The sequence below is a fragment of the Micropterus dolomieu genome, linkage group LG19 (assembly GCF_021292245.1).
Source record: "Micropterus dolomieu isolate WLL.071019.BEF.003 ecotype Adirondacks linkage group LG19, ASM2129224v1, whole genome shotgun sequence".
Classification (NCBI taxonomy): domain Eukaryota; kingdom Metazoa; phylum Chordata; class Actinopteri; order Centrarchiformes; family Centrarchidae; genus Micropterus; species Micropterus dolomieu.
In genome coordinates, this window is record NC_060168.1 from 20,822,821 (window position 1) to 20,846,409 (window position 23,589).

Sequence of the window (23,589 nt, forward strand, 5' to 3'; positions counted from 1 at the left end):
CAAATTAAGAAACTGACCAGCACACAGTAGATTATGGGATGCTGACACGTGTCTTGTCCTCCCGATTCAACGAAAGAAGACTGTATTTCTTGGTTGCATTCGGAGGAGCTTTGTCACTGTTGCTACAATTAGCAGTTACAGAACAATGGTAAATGCTAAAACATATAGTGTAGCAGTAGCACAATGGGAGAAGAGTCATAAAACTGACTCAGAAATAGGAATATCTATCACATTTTTGATAATGCTAGCTAGATTTTGCCACAGTAATCTACTGGTCATAGCAGTATGGCTGTAGCAGAAAAAGCCCTCAGCACTAAGGCAAGAGTGTGTTTTATTGTTCAAGAGTTTGACTTTTAACTTGTATGAGAAAAAAATTACACACATACATGGGTTATCTATAGGAGTCACTTAGGACACGCACACTGGCAACGATCTACTGGTAGGACCACATGAAATTACATGGCTGCCTGCTTGTGCTAAGACCCTAGGGCACAATAGGAGACCAAATCTATTGGGACGACTGGTCAACTAGCCTGCTTGCACAGAAGAGCCAATTAGCAGGAGAGCCCAGCTCCACTGGTCCACATTCAACAGCACTTCCCTATGCAAATTACACCTTTACTCTAACACTGAGCAGATACCCAGAGTCTCCTCAGGGCCTTGAAGAAAGCCAGTGTGTCAGCCTTCTTCGTTCTTCTACACTAATCTTTGTTCTGTATAAAACATACTGCAGGTGTGTGAATAAATGCCAGCGATAGCCCCTCTCTTCAAAGTAATTTATTTAGGTGAAGCCAGTGCACTCAATCCTCTTACGGTATAAAGAGATTACAATTTCAGCTGAAAATCTACATTACCAGCTGGAATTAGCGTCGTTTTTTGGTGCAGTGGTGACAGTGTTTCAGTGCCTATTTAAAGTCAAGACCAGAGCCCGGCAGGCCTGATAACACCCAGCGAGCAGAGTGAAACAGAAAGCCCCCAATGAAACCCCAGCAAACACCAGCCGGCACCAAGCAAACATGCAGAAGTGTGTAACGGTGGGGAGCTGTGGCATGAGATAAGATTCCCAGTGCAACAGTCATGGAGAAAACCTGCCGTCTGTCTTTTCAAGTCTTCCTCTCGCACGCTCATTCTATAATCACAAACAAATTCCCTCCTCAACCTCACAATCCTCGCTTCCTTCCCTTCCTTTTCCTTCACCCTCTTTTCATCCTCTCTGGCTCTCTATTCTCTCCATCCTCTCTTTAGCTGCTTTGCTGCCCAAAGAGAAGCTGAGCCACGGATTTCCTGAGCCAGCTGTCATGTTAAAACTTTAATTCCAGCTAAATTTCACACTCAGAGGCTTCATCTTTGGTTGAAGGAACATTAAGAGCGAAGCCTTCAGATCAGATTAAGATACATTATGCAAGGGGTAGAAAAAGTCAGAGGGAGGAAATGGCTTCATTGACTTGGTCTAAACATGTTTATGGCGTTCCTTTTACTCCTCCCTCTGGACTGTCCCTCTTCTTCTGACAACACAGAGGAGGATACATTTTAATTTCTTTTTCTCGTCTCACACGAGGCAGAGAAGATTCTGCAGCTGCTATAAGAGCATAAAACCCACTGCCAAAATGCTCACTTATCAAAACACCCAAACACACACAAGAGCCCTCACAAACATATCTTCCAAACTCCCCTCCATCACCACCCCAAATACACAGACAGTAAACCTGCTCACAAACCAATACACATGCAGATGTGCACACACACAAAAACCCATCCCACAAAACCGACATCAGAATAAATCCACTTAAGATCAATAATTCACGTTTCTTAAAACGCTTTAATTCTCTATAGAAAACTGGGATGCAATTTCCCTCTCTGCTTTGTCGGAAAAGTTTTAGGGCGACCAGACACTCGAGCCGAGGCATCTCAGATAATAAAGGCGCGCAGTGCTGAAAATGGAACATTTGGGGGAGTGCAGGGGAAGGGACGGGAGGAGTGGAGAGGAGAGGAGAGGAGGAGAGGAATGTTCAACAGTGAATACTATGAGCGACTTAGTGGAGGCCTGTGTAGAGCTACTGTTGCTGTTTTTTTGACTGTCCTGTTAATTGGAAGGCTGATTTCACAGTGCACCACTCGAGATGGGCGTTGGAGTCGGGTTAAGTGGGAGCCACAAACCTTTCACTGTCAATACAAGTCGCCTTTTGGAGACACTGCACAAACTGACAGCACAGAAAATTGGAAAGAGGGTGGAAGGGGAAACTCTGCTATACTTACTGAACCAATTACGTGTGTGTGAATGTAGGCTTGTGTGTGTGTGTGTGTGTGTGTGTGTGTGTGTGTGTGTGTGTGTGTGCGTGCGCATGTCTACACTGGTTCCTGTTCCTGAGATACATCACCCACAACTAAGGTGATATATCGGGAAATGAAAGAACATCCCGAGCATCCCAGGTAGCGCCTCTTCCTGTCAAACATGAGCAAGAATCCAAAGAGCATCAATTTAAACGGCTCTACTACCGTCACACATACCTTCAAGTACATTTTAATGCCTTAATTTGAATCTTTATTATTGTTTTCTTGATTTAGATAGGTAGTTCTGTACTGTTTTCCTCCAAAGATCATAATTAAAAACATTGTCTCTGTGATGATGTAGCCACTGCATCACATTCTGCTTGCTGTCTGGAGCTATTTTTTAACAGGCCTACTGTTCTCATCTGTGTGACTCAGTAAGACAAGTGCGTGCACAAACACATACACGCACACGCACACACACACACACACACACACACACACACACACACACCTGCCTGCTGGGCAATTCCTGTCTGTGCCAACTTTATGAGAGTCTCCCCCAACACAGTGCACACACGGCTATATAACATGTCAATTAAAAAGATTTCAGTGGAGAGATTTTCCTCCCTTAAAGACATCCTGGGACTTTTGTTTTTGTCCCACCAGTGGGTATCATAACACACAGGAAAGCCATTTATTTTCTTTTGATCTTCCCAATAAAACAAAAGCTACTGACATAATTCTGAAACTCTCTCCAATTATTTTGTCAGCTTGCTAAATTTGATAAGTCTAAATCTGATATTAAATGTTTGCTTTCAAATGCATATGTCTGTGTGGGCATTTAACACTGCAACTGACTGATATCTCCTTTTAGTTTCATTGGACCTGTTATGATGGAACAATTTACACCTGTTGTACCACCTTTAATCTACAAGAGGTTTAATCAGCCAGAAAGAATGGGAGTGGGAAGGTAGTTGTGCAGAGCCTTTAAACAGAAAAGGAGCATGCCAATGAGACAAAAGCACATCATTCCACTGTGTATAGCGGTTAAAAGTCCTGCACATACAAGAAGGTGATTGGAGGAGTTTCTTTTTTTAAATTACTAATAAGGAAAGACTAATTGGTGATAAGTCAGGCCTCCACACAATTGATCTTCACACAATGCATACCAATTACAAGTCGGTCCTGACTAGCTGTTGCTCACGCCGACATGAGCAACACTGTCTACATTAAATTAATATATACCGTAATAAGAAATACAAATTTTAAAATCTCATTCACCACATTAACAGTAACTCTTGATGTCTTGTTGGGTGACATCCTGTATCATTCCTAATTTCCCTTCAGGGGATCAGTACAGTTTAATATACTTTTATCATATTCTGGGAAGGGTGTCACTGCTTTCAACTGCAGCAACTGCTCTTGTCCAGGTGAGGTGAAATATATCATAAACAAGCTGTTAAAGTCTGTTTAAGTTATCCTGCTATATAAGGTGCAACCAAACTAAAATCAATTGGGCACAGTCTGTGCACACCAATACAGACGTGACAAGATATCTCGGAAGACAAAAATAAATATCACACGTGTGGGCGAGAATATAGGGATCAAAGTGTGCTGCAAATGTTATTTGGTCTGCGTTCCTGAAAGGGAAAATGAATAGACAATGTTTCAGTTGAACTTCTGTCACACTGCCCTGCAGAATCAGTTGACAACCAGTTATCTAAGTCAAATTATAGGTCAGAGAGGGAGTATTGGTTCCCTGCCCTCAATATGAGGATGAAAAAATAAAGATAAACAAGCGCTGATTTGTGCCATGATCAATAAGGCCTCAGTCTTTGAGTTTGTGAGCTGTGCCCTTCTATCTACACAAGCCCTTGAAGGGATTTACAGGCCAGTTCAAATCACTGGACCATGGAGGAATTATCTGAGAGGAGGAGGAGGAGGAGGAGGTGGCACACTCTGCTGTCAGCAACTCTAAAGATGTTCCCTAAAGCCTTAAACTTTAAAACTAAATGTTCAAATGGCTACCAATCCTATCCGTTTACCAATGAGCAATGAGAACAGAACTCAGAACCTCCTCTGTGTTTGGTATTTGTTGTGCAATGAGGCTTTAGATACTATAAAAATGCTTTTTTCAGCACACACATCAGCGTTAACTGATCACCATCAGACACTTACAACAAAGAGACAATGTTTATCTACGAAACAGTCACCGATTTTTCTTTAAAATCATGGTTGTACTATGCATATTGTGTTTCTGTCAGCTGTATGTGTTTCCCTTTGTCCTGCTACAAGTAATCACCCTGGTCAGCACTGTGAACAAGAACAAATAAATCACAGGCCAAATGCTGAACTAGAAAACACACAACCTTTGAGCTCAGGTTAATGTCTTATCATATAGAAACTGTCAGCTGCCTTATTGTTCAAACTAGTAACTGCCTGGTTAAATAAAGGTTTAATAAAAAAAATTAAAATAGAACTGAAATGATTAGTGGATTTAACCAATTAGTCAATTATAATTATTTTGACAATCATTTTAAGACAAATTTAAAGTGTTTGATTGGATGACTTTATGTATACACCAAGATGAGTCATTAAAACTATTTTTTATGTTTTACACAAAATTAAAACAGAAAGATTTTAACATTAAAAATATTATTTTTTAAACATATATTTAGCATATAACAAGACAAAGCTACAACAACTAACAAAGGAACACAGCATTAGAACTAGGTCAGTCTATTTTTGTATTGTACCATCCATCCATCGTCAACCACTTATGCTGTGTACAGGGTCACGGGGGTATTGTACTATGTCTTTAAAAATCATCTTTTTTTAAGCATTTAATTAACCACTCATTTTCAGAAAAAAATGTATTTGCACTGTTAGAACTGGCCCTTTGCACTACCAACACCGCACCTCCATCAGTGGCACCAATGACAGCTGAATGTGGTGAAAGTTTCCACTATCTAGTATTGACTCAGCCTGGACAATAAACTCAGCTTTGATCAATATCTGCGATATCTACAAAAAGCTGCCACCGAAGACTCACTGTTATCTGCAAACTCCAATGCCCTATTCTGTTTCTCAGCTTCTGCTGTTGCTCTACAGAAGCATTCCAACAATGATACCCCTCTCTACACACACACACACCTCCGTGAGCTTCTTTACCAACTGTGTCCAGCGAGAGCAAAATTCACAGACTTTCACCATCCACTACAAACACTGTATCCAAAATCATTAGTCTCCCTATCCCCAGCCTCTCATATCTCAGTGACAGAGCCATCACACGCATTGCACAGATCACAGCACATGAGCCTGGGCACACCCTCAATCCATTTTTCAAACTACTCCCATATGACACTGATATAAGGTAGAAAAAGGCACTCTGTACTGTAGCAGTCTGCTTTTATGTCTGTATGTATGGACTGAACTGAACTAAGTACAGTGTTTTTATGGATTAATATGTGTAGCTTTGTCTTGAGTGAGTAGATCATTTGTACTGGATGTGTAATATTTGCACTGGAGAGGTATCGCTGTCCACCCTACCTGGTGGAATTCCCTCTGATGCTGGACGGCCCCCACGTCTCCTCCTATGGGCAGCTGCTCCGACAGCTCCTCGTCCTTGGCTGTCAGCCATTCTATGATCTCCTGCAGGGAGAGCTGCAGCTTCCCGCTGTTGTCTGAGAAGGCCTCTAGCCGCACCCTGCCAACAACCACACACACACACACGCACAGTTAGTTCAGCAAACAGTAACATCCTCCAACACAAGAAACCTAACACTGCATTAAATCAAATAAAAACATCTTAATGCAATTTTTATCCTACTCTAGGGTATTTTGCACAGGACCTTAATTGCCTCTTTAGTCTGCACTGTCCTTAATTTGGACAGCTATGTTGCAGATGTCTTCACATCAAACTGTCAAAATGCACATTTGGAACAGCCTTGTTAACCCTGAAATGAGAAGGTCAGCGCTTTGCTGTTGAGAGAGTTATGTAAGGGACAGATATGACTTTTACTTGCTTGACTTAAACCCTTTGCTCCTCGAGGGAGCGCAGGCCATTGACAAATGTCCTCCACCTAACTCGGTTGTTAGTGGTTCTTTCGAGATCTCCTACCTACAGCACTGACCTAACCCAGAGGTAGGGCCAAGAGTAATTACCCTATTTTTTGGGGTAATAGGTTACGACTAGTGCATTCACTGTGACCACCGCTCATGGATGCTACTTGTTTTTTCAGGCTTTATTGCCAAAACATGCATTACCTCTGACATAAATACACTCATTGGAAGATGAAGACGGGTTTTTTGGATTAAAGAGCAGCAGACCACAATCCACCCAGCCTAAACAACCGGACCAGGCATCACAGCGACTGCTCAGAGGAGAGGAAAGAGAGACAGGAGAGGAGCCATGCTGGCCCAGCTTGGACTTAATTCTGCTCCTAAAGATCCGGTCTGGACAAAATGGGACTCATATTGACCAGACAATGGAATTCAGAGACTGTTGTGCCCACATTGTTACAGAGACCTGCCCCATCAACATCTCGGATCAAGCACTCGGAAGGTGGTCCTTGTTCGGAGCTGTCAGTGTAAGACTCCGGCAAGATGAGAGGTGGACTCTGTGTTTTACATCGATGATGCTTGGTGCACAAACGCAGTCAAGATGGACTCCCAAATGTCAGACTGTTCATTGTGAAGATGAAACTTTCATATTATCATCTGGGTGCTGCTGTGTACATTCACCCCAGATGCAAATTAAAAAAATGCACTGTGGAATATTCGGGGTGTATACGTGTCTGTATACTATATGTATATAAATAACTGTATATATTGTTTAATTTTATTTTATATGTTTCCATATTTTAATATAGCCCTTCACTTAATTATATGTTGTGTTTGTAGCATGAAGGAACTACAAGTTTTATTTTGTTATGCAGCCTTGTGCTGTATAATGACATATAAATAACCTTGTACCTTGTACCTTGTATATCAGAGTGTAGCTAACATTAGCAGCTGTCCTGATCTCAATTGGATTTGGGGAAATTTATACCTCCTATAACCCTAGCCAAATAAATTACCTGAGATATTACACGGGCATTAAGTTTGCCAATCACATCATTATGACCACATCCATTAAAACTGAAACATACTATTCGAAAATACAAAGTAAAGCACAAATCTCTGCCTTGTAAGTATGTCAACTCAGCAGCTAAACAAGGTTATGTTAGAATTAAATAACAGTTTGATCTGACATTCTTCCTTATCATACGTGTGACTCTAGGAGTCACTATCTCTACACTGCAATAAAAGAACAATGTTTTCATTATGTCCATGGACCATCACCTGGTGACAATGCAAACTTTTAGCCTGGTACATGTAGCTTTAGTTAGGAAATGATCAGTTGGTTCTGTGTTGGCTGTGTTGTAAAGTATAAGGAAGTATAAGTAGAATTGGGTGACATCCGAGCCGAGCCGCCATTAACCATAAAAAAACAATTTCTTAATATATATATCTGCAACAGTATCCCCATGTTGTTTGTCACAGGTAGTCTGTATGTTGTGGCACATGCAGGACAAGGTGAGAGATACAGAGTCACAGGTTAGTGTTGCTGCAGGCTTGCTGGAGTAAATCAGGAACAAATAACAGAGAAAATGTATCTGCTTGCCACCTGTCAGCAGCATGAGAGATGTCTGGGGAAACCACTGCTCTTGTATCAGTGGCACAGCTGGCACTAAAGGGGTGGGGTGGGGTGAAAGCATCCCAGTGTTTCAATTACATACCAGAAGCCAGCACTCAAATATCATTATTACTGCACATCACAATTTGCCAGGACTGTCACATCAGACATGATGAGTGGGAGCGAGTGAAGAGTCAGAAAAAGAAACAGACTGTCTAGGTATCACTGCTCACAACCATAAATCTTTTGCAAAAGTGTAACAGGATTTATATTCAGACAAAAGCACAAGTGTAGTCAGAGGAACACTTTAAGATTTGAGTGTGAATGTAGTCAAACATGATAATCACACTGATGCAATTATGCAACAAAATAAGGTTAACATACAGTATACACAGTATGCTAAATAAGGAGTCAAAAAAAATGCACGACCATTGTCCCTCGACCTGCACCATTAGCATGCTACCATCTGCAATGTCACATTAGCGACTGAAAAAGAACCATAAGGCAATTTCCTGCAAAGTGAATGTGGCACAGACGAGTTCTGACGAGGGATCAGAATTGAGGGATTAGGCATCACATCAGGGGTGCTGGTTGCAGGAAGGCATGTGGGAAAAGCTTTGAGACTTTAAGAGGGAAAAGACAGAAAGGTGAAATCAAGCTTGTAAGTGCACTTCTCAGAATTGATAGGCCTCTTTGTTCAACCCTGTGTCAGGAAACTTGTGTGAAGCAGACCATGCTGTCCCCTAGCCTCCTGTTGCCCCTCCAGCTCAGCCTGTTGTGGTAATTGAATCAGAGAGGAACTGTTTTCCCCTGCAGAACAGGCTCTCAGTCCATAACAGGTGTGAATTCACACATAACACACACACACACACACACACACACACACACACACACACACACACACACACACGGAGAAAGGTTTCTGACTAAAATCAGAGTGAACCCGAGCTCTAGGATGCATCTAAGTAAGGTCATCCATCATAGGATGACCCTGACACTTGCAGAGAAGTTTCAAAATGCTTCGCACAACACAGGAGACCTGCGATTCACACACTCATACAGAAACACACACACACACACACACAGCTCCCAGTACACTCACCCATCACTGCTGCTTCCATTACACACATAGAGGGTGAGACAACTAGAGCACTGCCTCTGTTGTAATGGAATCATCTTCACATGGCAGGTGCTGCCAAGAACAACGCTTGCCCTGCTAAACTGTAGGGAGGCCAGGCTAAAGGTTTGCCAATATGGGAGGCTGACTGAAGCTTTTCTATCTTCAGTGGAAACATCATGATATCAATTTAAATGCAATTTACGGGCCAAGTTCTGCTGCATCCAATTAGGTGATGCCAGGGATTTGTGTGCATGTGTGTGTGTGTCCAGAAATGCAGTGACCAAAAGAGGAAACAGGTAGGATGTGTGTGCTCTGTCTTTGTGAAGACTAATTTGAGTTGGGCCTGATATTCACATATACACCCCCAATGATATGATATGGCTGCTTGGTCAGTGGCCGTTGGCTTCAAACTATGATAGGTCCACCTTTAGCGTCATCTCTTGAGGAGCCCACTAAAGACACGTTACTTAAAAACCATGATCTTTTCCCAACATTTTGGTGCCCATTTCATGCTAACCACATTATTTTGTAAATCTAACCAGATGTTGTATATTTGTCATTACTATTATAACTATCTTTGCAGTTGTGTGTGTTAGAGAGTGATTCACCCTGACACCTTCAGGCTTTACTTTAAGTGCTCTTTGGTGTCAGTTTAGAATAAATCTTTGACAACAAGGCTGCCTGTGTCTGTCTAAGATGAACAAAATATGTTTCATGGTTGTGCTGTGTGTGTGTGTGTGTGTGTGTGTGTGTGTGTGTGTGTGTGTGTGTGTGTGTGTGTGTGTGTGTGTGTGTGTGTGTCCCTGCAGGTTTGTTAACACCAGCAATAATCAGTACAAATGGGCTAATAGCCAATCTCATCAGGGAACACATGATGAGATAGTCTAAACTGAGATTGGCTGTCAGAATAACAGGTATTGTCATAGTAAAGATTGTAGACCTTTTCATTTCCTGGATTAGCTTCAAGCAAAGGGTTCAGAATAAATAAGAAATAAAATATGCATCCCAACATTAGAGTGGATGACATTTGTTATGAATGTGAATACACAGAAGCATACTGCAACAGCTGAGGTAACAATCAGCATCCGTGTGTCCTTGAGAATGACACCAAACTGCTCTCAGCTCAACACTGTTGGTAGCTGTGGATAAGAATCCTAATCACAATGTTTAGGGTATAAATATACAATTGTGTTGCTGTTTAGCAGACTGTGAGTTTTGTATTCAGTGTAACTCGATGTTCTCACAGTTGGGAAACTCTGTTGCATGCAGATTACTGTTCCCCATATTTCTTGACAGTTAACATTCAAAGTAAATAACATGGTCAAATAGAAATTCAACTCCCCAATCAGTTTTGGAGAGATTACAGAGAGAAGCTTATTGCTCGGTTCGATGATTAATTAATGCATAGGAGATAGGAGCAGTGTTTCTGCTGTTTTAGGAGAGAGGAGCTAGCTAGTGTGTTGCCTCAGGGCCCAGGAAAGCTTTGAGCAAAGCTCCATTCCTATCTCCTTTCTCCCCCCACCGCCCTCTCTCTGTCTCTTTCTCTCTCAATAGCAGAGATGTTGTGAGAGCTTGCAAAAAGTGCGAAGGTGTGTGGTAGGCCACATTGACACAACTGCACTGCATTTAGTTGAAAGGGTATATATTCAAATGTGTGTATATGTTATTTTTTATTCAAAATCTCAATGGATGCCTCACTGTGAAAGCCTTAAATCAAAGCAGATTGACATGCCGACAAATTTACTGTGTCATGTTGTCAGTCTTAGCTAGTTCATTAAGATTAGGTTCAGGTTTGGGAAGACTGACAACCTAGTTAAGGAAGAAGTCATGATGGAGAGAGTTCAGCAATATGCTGAAAGAGAAAGATGTAGTAGTAATGTCTTGTGTTGCATTACATTGCTTTGTGTCACCACAGCAAGGAAGTGCTTAGAAACATAGAAACAAATTATGCAGTAAGAAGTCCATGTACCTTAAAATTGTACTACACCACTTTTATTATAAATAGATTATAAAATCACATTGAATCAGTTAACGGAATTGTTTTACTTACAAAGAAATATGTTCAGTAGTAATATTAGGCTAGTTAGTTCTTCACTCCATCACATAGAGCAAAGGGCCAGAAATTTTTCACTGGCTCTATACAACTTAATCCAGCAAACCATAAGAGTCGCTGTGATTTGTGATTTCCTGTTTTGCTGTGTGTGTTACACTACAGTACTTTTCATGCACAGACAGGTTTACCACCCTTGCCAAGAAAAGAGACTGTTTTCGCGTTTAGACATATGAATTGCGGATGGGGAACAATGTTTGGGTGGGTGAAGCCAAATGACCACTGACCACAACCAACTGTACGGGTTGAAAAAATTAGTGTTCCTCTTCATTACCAGTAGGGTTATAGTGAAAGACGCACAAGTTTCCTTCCTGTGGGAAAATACCGTAATTGCTTTGTAGCTGCATACAAACAATATCAGAGTTCAACTGGAAACAATTTCAGATTGCATACAGGTGCACTCACGTACAATAATACTGATAATTGAGAGTTTAAAAAATCTGGTAAATATACTGTATATCAGCATACCTAATAACACAGACAGTCTTGATACAGAGCCTTTAGATTTGTTTTTTTAAGATCAATCTTTAATATATTTACTAAGTGGAACATTTTCAGTTGAAAAATTTACTTCTCTGTGCTCTCTGGTGGACAAACTACGTAGTGGAGATGCCATTTCTAAATGATCTCAAACCTAATTTGGCATTTCTGTACTGCAATTTGTTAGGTGTTGTATATATTTGCAATAAGCTAATATTGTTTTAGCTCACATTCAGATTAGTGTGAAAGCACTCTTTACAAAGGCATGGAACCAACTGCCAACTCACTGTTAGCACTTCCTCTACATCTACAGCAGGTACAGACATGTTTATGTTTTCTAGCTGGCAGATCTGTTTTGAATACTGCAGGAGGAACTAAAAGACGATGCAGACAGAAATTACCTGGCAAACTGCAAATATATCCTCAAGGTAACCTTTACTGTGCAGTTTGTGATGTATGGAGACACGTGTGTGCCCAAATCACAGGCTCTTATCACAGTTGCTCACAGAACAGCACACAAAATGTATCCAGTGTAAAGGGAAGTCAACACAAGAAACTTCAGAAACCTGATGAATGTCACTTGGGGCAGCTGCCACCCCACATCTGGACTGAGTATGTTGTGCACAAAATTAATGTAGCCCACACTGTAAGGCGGTTGGCGCTGGTGATCTCAAATGGCAGCAGTAGGTAACTGAAAGATTTTAACTTCAATATCAACAAATCATGTGATGTGATAGCTGTAAACAAAAAACAGCATGCTCATGTTTACCAGCCTTCCCTGGGGTTTCCTCTCTTTCTGCTTCCTTTATTGATTTCCTGGCTAGAGTGTGTCGCGTGTGATGCATTTAGGGACTTCTCTCATGGTGGGAGTTTTACTGATGCCTCGCCTGAAGCATCTCTTCCAACAGTCATCTGACTGAGATTTGTGGGAAACACATTTGATGAGTGACAATAGCAGACTAGCCACAGGGGCTGTTTGTCACAACTGAAAATACTGTAGTTGTATGAAGATTTACAGCAGCTGATGCCCACAAGAAATATGCTCCTTTAACAAATTCTTTACCGCTATACAAGGGAACGTTGCATGCCTGTAGCTCCAAACAAAAATACAAGGTTAGAAAATAAGGTTTATCAGAAATTAAAAGAAATTAAAATAAATACATACAATAAAAAATATTTAAAAATCACATATAAACAAGGGTTTAGGTCTGGTCTCAACATCAGTAGGGACGCAACAACCCAAGAAGAATAGAATATATCTTTAATGTCCACCATTGTACAGCTTCTACAGTTCACTCTTCCAGATAATAATCATCTGTTATTATGCACCAATGGCTTGGAACAAACTTCCTTTACAAATAAGAGAAGCAACCTCTCTTGATAGTTTTAAGAAGCAGCTCAAGACCTAATTTTATGCTTTTGCTTTTAACTGATCACACATATTGTATTTATTTCATATTGTAGCCCTGGCTGCTACCCTTTCCCAGTTTTAATTCCTGTGTTTTTGTGCTTCTGGATTATTTACATGCTGCTGTATTGTATGTTTTATTTATTTATTTATGTCCTTCTTTTTTACTTGTTTAAGCGCTCGTGATGTAAAGCAAATGTTTGAGCTGCATTTTATGTATGAGAGGTGCAATACAAATAAAGATTATTATTATTATACTTACAAAACAATTTGCAGATATAGATTCCTTCAGCATGTACAGTGAACACAGACATGCTATTATGGGCGTGTCTAGTTAAAGTGGCTAGTGTTTTGCTGAGAAAGGTAATTTATTGCATACCTGCATCAGACACTCTAAATCGGTCTGTAAAGACATGAATGAATCTTGTCCATTTAAATTGTTTTGTGAACTGCAAATGCAGGCACACAGATGTAAAGAAGCACGGATGTGTTCACCGCCACCCACTCAGAGTGGCCATAATGTAACATAAATGTAGGGCATTGTTAGCGCAACAACAGATAGTAGAGGAAGCATAAGAGGTGTTGTGGGAAGCAGAGATACTTGAAAATAACAAAAGATGACAAATAAGCACAAGAGACCATGGCTGAAATGGTCATAAGATGCTCCCACTCCTCTCTTAAAACCAGAGTGCAGCATGTTCATTACGTGTGTGTGTGTGTGTGTGTGTGTGTGTGTGTGTGTGTGTGTGTGTGTGTGTGTGTGTGTGTGTGTGTTAAGAGACAATAACACAGTGATAGTTTTGCTCAGGTTTATTTATGTTGTGTCTAAGTGTAGGTGTTCCATCTGAATCAGTATTCCTTGTTCTTGCATGTACCATATGAGCAAATGTGTTTGTGTGTGTATGATTTGTGTTAGTGTTCACGTAGCTATAAATCTGCATGTTTATCACCATTTATGTTTGGAAAAATGTGTATAATTATTCTACCTATTCAGTATATCCAGCAAAAATAAATCTGTATCTCTCCTAACAATAGTTCTAATGTCATCAGTCATTTTGCAGGAGATGAGGTCAGGGTCAAAGGAGGAAGTATAGAGCATCAAAGTCACAATGTCAAATTCTCACATGGAAATTGTTTCTCATTTCAAACCATCACTCAACACTGGTTTCTTTTAAGCATGACCACAATTGTTCCCTAACCTTAAGCAAGTGGTTATTGTGGCAACCATGACAACAAAGGTCCCCCTGCCTTAACTAAGTAATATTTGAACCAAAATCCTGCCAATACGGGCATCTGATCAGAAAACGCTAATATGTACAGCCAAACAAACGTATTTTGCTGTTAATTGTGGAGGACTTGTTGGTTTTACCGACGAAACCAGCAAAACATCTTCAATCAAAACTGGATTTAGCTTCCTTTAGACATATTTTGGTAAATTTATTTTGTGTAAAATTCAGTGTGTAAGTTTTAGTGGCATCTAGTGGTGAAACCTACAGCTCACTGTGCATTCACATGCTCCTCGGATGGTCCTATTTCCCAAGCTGTAAAGTCATTCTTCCAACTTTGGTGCGTTCATGTGCTCTTAAGTCTGAATGTGGAATCAACATGGACGCTACTACAAAGATGTGTTGGATTAGCATTATAAGAGCATTTTCATTTCTAAATCCAACAACAAAAAGCCTGTGAAAACTGTCAACATATGGTTCTCTTTGTAATATTTTTATATAATAAAGACTCATTTTAAGGTAATAAAAACATAACAGTTCATTATGTATGGTCTTTATACACCACTGAAAACATATGTATATTATATTGCATAATGATCCTCCTCCTAAATATTCCACACTGAACCTTGTAGCAATAGCCCTTTAGTGTGTTCACGTTGTATGACCTGCTCATCTCAAGCTAAACAGTGACAGTGTTGTAACTTATCTGACTTACAACACAAAATAAAAGCTAACTTTGATTGTTATGGAATATGTTCACCATACAGGGTTTATTTTGCCTGGAAGGGCACCTCGACAAGTAGCTGATGCACATCTTTGTTTTAGCAGTAAACTAAGCCATTTTCATTAGATATTTACCAGCTACAGTCAGATGACCTGTTCACTTATTAAAGAGATTTTAAAGACAATAATTCCAAAGAGAAACTGGGTTTGGGGATTGAAGCAGACAATGCTGATCAGTTTATTGGCTGATAATGGCTCGTACAAATAACAAGCAGCTGTTCTGTAAGCTGTGGAGTTGTAGTGAGAGCTTAGCAGCTGTAGTGGCTCAACCAACATTTCCTCTCAACCACACACAAAAAAAGTATTATTACAAGCTATTACATATTTTTGTTGTTGCAGCTGCTGGGATGATGTCAACATTTACCAACACAAACAGGCTAACTGTTGGCTGTGGATGTGGTTGGTTAATGCAACTTTAAATTAAGCTTCATTGTTTAAAGTGACTGCGCTCCCTAAACACAGGACAGGGGCGACGAAAGGAAGTTATGAGCTTCTTTACAAAGTTGTTTGTTCTTACTCACTTTATACTCGCTCAAAACGTCACTAATCAATTAATTTTATTCATTCAGAATTTTTGAGATTAATTTAAAGTACACAAATTAGTGTGAACTCATTATCCCACAAAGCACTAGGCCAAATGTGCCTATAGAGTCATCACAACAATTTCAGTGCGAAAATTTTCAGCATGAGACTTGGGTCGCAAGTGTCATTCACATACATATTTTGGCATTGATAATGTTTTTCTTATAATTTATAATAATATCATTCTTGGTCATCTTCCTGTGAGTATGTGCATGTGTACTGGCATGTTTAAAGACACCTATTTTAATACTAAAAATCAAAACAGAAAGACTGGAGCCATAGCATTGGTCGACAGGTTTTTAATAACTCAAATAACACCAAGCAACAACTCAATCTAAGTTGCTGTTTTACTGTATGATGCTGATAAAGGTCTGTTTACAAAAGATGCAAATTAACATACAAATTGAGTCTTTCAACTGACTTGTCCTCCTCTGACCTCCATGCAGGTCTAGGTTTGCAGGACTTCAAGTAAAGAGAGCTAATGTATAAAGCGTGTCTCCGATCCTTGAGCCCTCATTGTTCTTGTAGCTCAACAACGCAATGTTTTCACTCCTTTAGGGATTTGACTTGCTCCACATAAACCATTCAGCATGCCTGGGTACAGTGTGTGCACAAAACCTGATTATCTTCTCCTGCTAGTCAAACAGACACAGTAGCGGTCCACAAAGTCCAACATTGTCTCTAATCTGCAAGACCACCTCTGAATTGTTCTGCACCGGATGACGGAATGAAGGCAGTTCAGTGCTCACCTCACAGCTTTACTCATGTTTAATTTCAAGCTCTACATACACACACAAAGCGGTTATTCATCGAATTATTCATTGGACTCAAAATTCCTCATTGATTTATTACCAGTACATTGTTTTCATTGCAATGTATCAAAGTTTGTTATCGTCAGCCCTTTGCCTTGAAGCTGTGACTCCTTCTTTATCAACTCGTCGTTCCCTGGTTTACCAGCCTTTACCTAGTGTGAAACAAATGACTTCAATGGCACTCAAGGAAAAGAGAATGGGCGTTGTGCTACAATTGACCTTTCGCTAAGCCCCGCCCCCCTTAGTTACTGTTGCTAAGTCCGACAAACTATCGGCGCTGCTACTGTCTATTACTGCACTCCCCAGAGAAATGTTGTCAAATTAGTTGGAAAAAGCGATCTCAGAAAGAAGCAGGCAGTTTTGCAGTTGCATTATAGATTTGAAGGTTGTATTCGGGCTGTCAAACTGACTCAAACAGACGTGAAAAAAATGAAAGATAGAAGCTAAAGTGAACCACCGCATCCCCCGGCGATTGAGACAAAAGACAACGATATGAACGATCAACACTGTTCCTGTAAAGCTGGGTAGGCCTCTATTCAGCAAAACACCAGGGCTTTATTACGTTACATTGAGTAGGAAGTTAGCTAGCGTTAGCTAACTAACATTATATTAGGAACGATCCACAGCCGACATTTTTCTGGATTTATTTTAGGTTTTGGAAAGAGAATAAATCGTACTTCTGTCAACCTCTCTGGGTAGCAACTGTAACTATTACAAGTGTCCCAGGAACAGCGTTTGACCATATCATCAACTATTTTTACATTAGAATCAATGGAGCCCTTCAATGAAAGTGACAAAAAAAGCTACATTATGTAGTATTTTTATACTGTCTATAGTTGTTTTATCTCCTCTTTGGTCTATTCGCCTCTGCCATTAGCTAATGTTATGTCCATAGGGGCTGCTGAGCACAGTTATGTTGCCCTGCTCGGTCACTTGCTGCCGAGTTGAGGCTATAAAACACTCACTTGCATTGGATGCTGTCTAGCCGTGTTGGCTGGCTTGCCACCCAAGAATCAAGCAACATTATGCTGCTGCTGGTAGAGAGAGGCACTTGTGTAGTGCCGGAGCCAGGCGAGCAGGCAACATAACCGTGCTCAGCAGCCTCTATGGACATAACGTTAGCTAATGGCAGAGGCGAAGAGACTGAGAAGCAGGTTGACGAACAAGTCTGCAGGGCCAAAGGCATGTGTCTTATCCACAGCACCTATTTTAAAACTGTAAATTTGTAAATATTGTAAACAAATGTGATTTTTGCAGTGATGAAGCAGAATCTTAAATGCATTTATTTTGCCATTGTATCCAGTGAGTTAATTTTTGGAGTCAAATAAAAGATTATATATTGTGTAAAAAAATATTAAAATTGAGTGTACATATTTCATTACACATTTCACAAATGATAAATACAACACTGGATTAACTGTAAAGTTATTGATTCTATATGGTAAATTTCACATACATAAATGCAAAATAACAAAAATTACCCCAAATTTCACAGGATTTTTATGTGAATTATTAAGACTCAACCTATAAACAACAACAACAAAAAAAAAACCCAGAACACTTTAAAAGAAAAAATTTTACTTCTGTGTTTATTTAAGTCTTATTCTTGTTTCTTTGTATACTATTATGTTGACTACATGTCTGAGAAAAAAGAATGTGCTTTGTGTGAGAATGTCAAAAATATCACTTGCTTACAACCGGAACATCAGGTAAAATCAAAAACCTGAAATGTGGGTCATTGTATGGCCTCAAACCACATCTATTAGTCTTATGGAGTAACACTGTGAGACTGAGCAAATAAATACATAGCCTCCTCTTACCCTGAAATAAATCACTGAATCTCAAACTGATTCTCAGGTGGCAGCGAAAACTAAATCCATTCCTTCCAGCAACTGAATGATTGATGGCTGAATCCCCCAACAGAGTCCCACACACCTGCCATCCTATCACCAACACCTCTAGCAGTACTAGGTTTTTGCCCCTGACCTTGAACAATAGAATTATCATTAGCATGTCATTTTTGCTCAGTAAGTCCTGCAGCCATTGTACTGTAACTTGCCAGAGGGTGACGTAGGGAAAGTGGAGCACAGAACAACCAAAGGGCATTGCACTGCGCCTGGGCTGTCTGTAGAAGGCGCTAGTGCAAGGGAAGGAGGACGCAGAGAAGAACAGAGGTGGAGGATGGATGGATACGCACAACAAAAAAACAGGAAGAGCAAAAAGGTAGAGACTGATGGGAAAGTTGAATGACATGGGTATCAACAGATAGCTCCTCTGGTGGATACAGATAGGAACATTGTGGTAATGACAAAAACAGACAGAGACAAAAACAGACTCAGAGGTCTCCTCTTGCCCTCTGACAGACACTGAGCGTGGGCGACTGGCTCTCTGCAGTTATCTGAACCATGCGGCAAATAAATTCATAGCATGCCACCAAGACACCCACACCAACCTCGGTGGGCATTCCCTGCAGTGCAAAACAGTGGGCACCTCACTATGTGGCACGGCCCCAGTCTAAACAATGCCTGATATTGTTACCAATATGGTTGACAGTGTAATCAGTTACATTAAAAATCTATTTGAAGAACTCCTATAACTGACTAAGCATTCTGTGTTAATACTGCACTGGGGGAGATTTGTGATGATTCAGAATCAAGCTGTCGTGTGTTTGACTGCCATAGTATGCAAGGACAGGAATGGGATGCAGTACAGCTGGTCTCAGTAGAAACATGCCTTGGTAACATCGCTAAATCTAACACACACACTGAGCAGGAGATGAGTTACAATCATACACACTGATGAGTAAATCCTATTTAACAACCAATTACAGGAATAGTTGATGTGCTGAGATGAGAAGATCAATACCACTCTAATATTTGTACTGTAAATAAGAAGCTACAGCCAACAGCCAGTTAGAGTAACTTAAAAGACCGGAGGAAGTTGTCATAAGCCAGTCCAGGGGACCCAAACAAAGGAGTGAAGAAGGAATGCCAGATAATTTCCCGCTTTTCCAGTGAGTGAATTACGCAACCATAACAAATGTACTCATTCTTTTCTAAAACACAGTCTCTACTGAATAAATAGCATAAATTCACTGAAACCTCCCACACTTGCATATTGTATTTTCTTGCACCATACTTACAGATGGCTAAATGGCCTCAGCAATATGCTTGTGGTAATAAATGTCTCTTTTATATATAATCATAATCATTCAGCGGTGATTATGATAGACACGGCACGATGCAGTGTTGGTCCATTATCTCAATCCTGCATGAGACATTAAACCACAACTTGATATAGCACAAAGCACACAACAATAAGAACAGCATGTCTAAGTTTTTTTGCCAATGGCATCAAAGCACTGTTTTGTAGTCAATAACACATGCTACACAGCTGGTGAGTGTGCGTAGAGTGACTCACAGTGTAATGATTTTGCCTATTTTCCATACAACATGCCAAAAAAAGTGATCAAACCCCTAACCTTCTGTTATCAGCGCTGAGTCTAATTAGCTGAGCAACACTGTGTCACACTGATAAATTCTCTGTGCCACTGCCATCTGTAAGCATTTAGATTGTAAATGCATTTTGTGCGCTACATACTCCTTATCTTTGGTTGTTAAATTCATATCTTTAGTTATATTTTCAGATACGGGAGCATGCAGGTGATGTCATCGTCAAATTTTGGAAAAATGTTTGTTCTTCAGCCATGCTCCACTACTTTTGGTCCAGACTAAAATACCTTAACAACTACTGGATGAATTGTCTTGACATTCTATACAGTCATTCATGGTTCCCAAAGGATGAATCCTCCTGACTTTGGTGATCCCTTGACTTTTCCACCAGAATCATCAGCAGGTCAAAGTTCCAATTTTTACTTTCAATTCAATTTGAAAAAAAATTTCAACAAACAACATTTCTGGTCAGAATAAAATGATGACTTTGGTTAAACCATCAGACTCACCTAGAAAAGCCTTTAATTAATTCCATTACACATCTCTATACAAACTCGATTTGTGTGAAAGTGACTAATTTACAGCCAATTTATCTCGGTGAGGTGAGGTGCCTTTGAAGAGCCCAAAGGATATTAAAGCACAGCACCCACCCCAGCCACATCATGTTCGCCCTGCCGTCTGGTAAGAGATACAGAAGTATCTGCTATCGCACCACTAGACTACAGGGCAGCTTCTTACCCCAGGATGTGAGACTTCAATACATCCTCAGCACTGCACCATGCAAAATAGTTAATTTCTGTATATAATTTTAGAATTTTAGTATAAAGTTTGCTTTTTGAGTAGCATAATGGGAACCACAAACTTCATCACATAAATTTACCTTGTACCCTAAGAAAGCCTCAGTAAACTCAATGAATCAGAATAAACCAGAATGTGACAGTGATGGCTGGCTGCTAGCTACAGTACATTAACATTTAGTCATTTAGCTGATGCTTTTATCTAAAGTGACTTAAAATTGCAACATATGTCAGAGGTTGCACGCCACGCAAGCAACTAGGGTCTTTAAGTGTCTTGCTCAAGGGCACATTGGTGGATGTGTCGCAATGGAAATCGGACCCTGGTCTCCCACAGGGGGAGGCAAGGCACTGCTCCTCACAAACAAACTATGTAACGCTGAAATTGATCAGATGTTTACTTGGGAAAATGATCTGTACCCTGATAAAGTCATGAAAGAAATTAACATTTTTATTTCTTTTGAGACAGCTAACTTGTAGGTAGAAATGTCATAAGCAGTTTACAGCTATTGTCGCCACAATACTGACAATCTCCACCGAAGTATCCAAATGCAGCCACTTCCTTATCTCAGATACAATAAGCAATAATACATTCATCCCTCTAGACAGTAACAGTTAACACCACAATGAATGTCCTCTTAACAGATGTTGTGGGCTTTTGATCTCGTTTCACTTTTCAAGTGAAATATCTCAACATCTACTGGACGGATTGGCACAAAACTTTGTACAAACAATTATGGTTCCCAAATTCATGTTCCCCTCAGAATTAAATGTCATCACTTTGGTCATCCTCTGACTTTTCATCTACCGCCACCATAAGGTTAAATCCCTGCAAAACTAATGACATTCCCATCAGCCTGAGCTGCACAATGTCTTTAGTACTAATAAGCAAACACCACTAGCATAGCTATAGACACAGTCTTGTAAAGAAATGAGCACCAAAGTACAACAGAGGAAATTTAATTTAATTAGTCTAGGTACAGTATACTATAGGGTATAATGTACAACAGTTTAAAGGATAGAAGGAAGCAGCCATGACTTTTATTGGAACAGAGCCTCAACCACCTGTCAATCAATGCCAGACAGGCCATTATAAAGCCAGTCTTCTGCACTTGTCCAGCCGCTGGCATTGAATGCAGTCAGACGTTTCCTTTGGACAGCACTCACCTTCAAGGTTACAGCTTTTCAGTGAAGCTCTTTCTCATTCATTCATTCTCCCACTCTTCTTTCTCTCTCTGTCCCTCCCATTTCCCCGCATCCCATCTCTCTTGTGTGATGATTTAATACCAGCTGTCTGTTCTCTCTCTCTCTCTCTTCTGCGACTCGCCCTTTTTCCTCCCATCCCCCCTTCCTTGCTCATCCTGATGAAGTCAGAGTGCAGCTCGGGTATAAACAGCCACTGCAGGCCATCTATAGTGATCTCATTACACAGGACTGCAGGGGAAACTGTCTTAACCAATTTCACAACTATCCTTCCTTAACTTCCCCCTCCCTCTTCCTAGATACATCAGGGTCAAGTAAGCAATTAAGGGGCCAATCGTCTAAACAGGATGCCAGTTGAATTGAAGAAACAGAAATGATGCGGCAAGCCTGGACAGTTTCCAATTAAGCATCAAAGAACAACATGGACACCCTCTAATTGTTTTGCACTGGCAAACCTCTTGAGTGTTACTTGTGCAATGGCAATATTAACCCATGTTATATTAATAATTAATCAGCTGAGTGGAAGGAGTACTGAAATATGCATTACTGTGTGACAGCACATTATTAGACAATGCTTTTTTAATTTGCCAGAAAACTGACCATGAATGGCAACAAGAAGAACCGTCTGAGGAAAATGGCAAACAAAGGAGGAGACAGTATATATAGATGTTAGATATCATTATGCTCTATTCCCTGGCTGGACATAACCTTACACATATTAGCATAATGTTCCCCACAGATGCAACCACAAAAGGATAACTGCCAAATAAATTAAAAGTGCAATTCTTACTTATTATTCAATTAGAATAAAATACAAATTTCCTAGTGATTAAGAGAATAAAATGATGACTTTGGTTAAGCCATCAGACTCACCTAGAAAAGGATTTTATTAATTCAATAACACATCTCCATACCAACTGGGAGTGTGTGCAAATTTACAGCCACTGGGATATAATGAGGGATTTATTTCCAAATTTAGTCACTGCAACACAGAAAATTGTTTTGCCTTTTGGTTTGTGTTCTGATCGGTCCCTCTGATAAATGCTTGGAGTTGGAGCTTAAGAAAGCTTTAGCAAACCAGAATGTAGAGTTGGGCCGAGAGACGATGCCATCGTCCATCCCGGTGTTTCAATGTAGACATCGTCAAATGGAAATTTTATACACATCGCCCAACCCTACCAGAATGTGACAGTGATGGCTAGCTGCTGGCTAAAAAACAAACTGTGTAAAGCTGAACCTGATCTGACGTTTCCTTGAGAAAATGATCTGCACCCCAACAAAGTCACATTGGCGTGGGAAGTGGGGGTGTTGCTTTTCCTGTGGGCTTTTATGCCTACTTGCCTTTTATTATATGCCTAACTGCTGGCAATTAAAACAAATATATATATATATATATATATATATATATATATATATATATATATATATATATATATATATATTATTGTCTTGTAATTTGTCATCTGAAAACTTGACATTCATAAAAGACTGACTCAAATGGCATTACTGAATGTCCACAGAGACATTTTGGATGAAATTAATGTTCAGGACTGAGAGGGCCAAAATCTTCATAAGGTAAGATGCTTTTTTTTCGCATATATGACACTGTGTGTGCTAGTTGTTTACTATTACGCTGTCATGCAGTATATTTGTATAATATTTAGTCTCTCT

General features: G+C 40.1%; 1 protein-coding gene across 7 annotated transcripts in view; it reads right to left on the minus strand.

Annotated features, from left to right (window-relative positions):
• drp2 (dystrophin related protein 2) overlaps positions 1-23,589 on the minus strand; it is a 166,133-nt gene that overhangs the window by 52,086 nt on the left and 90,458 nt on the right. For all 7 annotated transcript variants that reach the window (XM_046031090.1, XM_046031088.1, XM_046031087.1 and 4 more), the window contains one exon: positions 5,821-5,977. In XM_046031090.1, the coding sequence (XP_045887046.1) occupies positions 5,821-5,977 (157 nt within the window). The remainder of the gene's footprint in view (positions 1-5,820; positions 5,978-23,589) is intronic.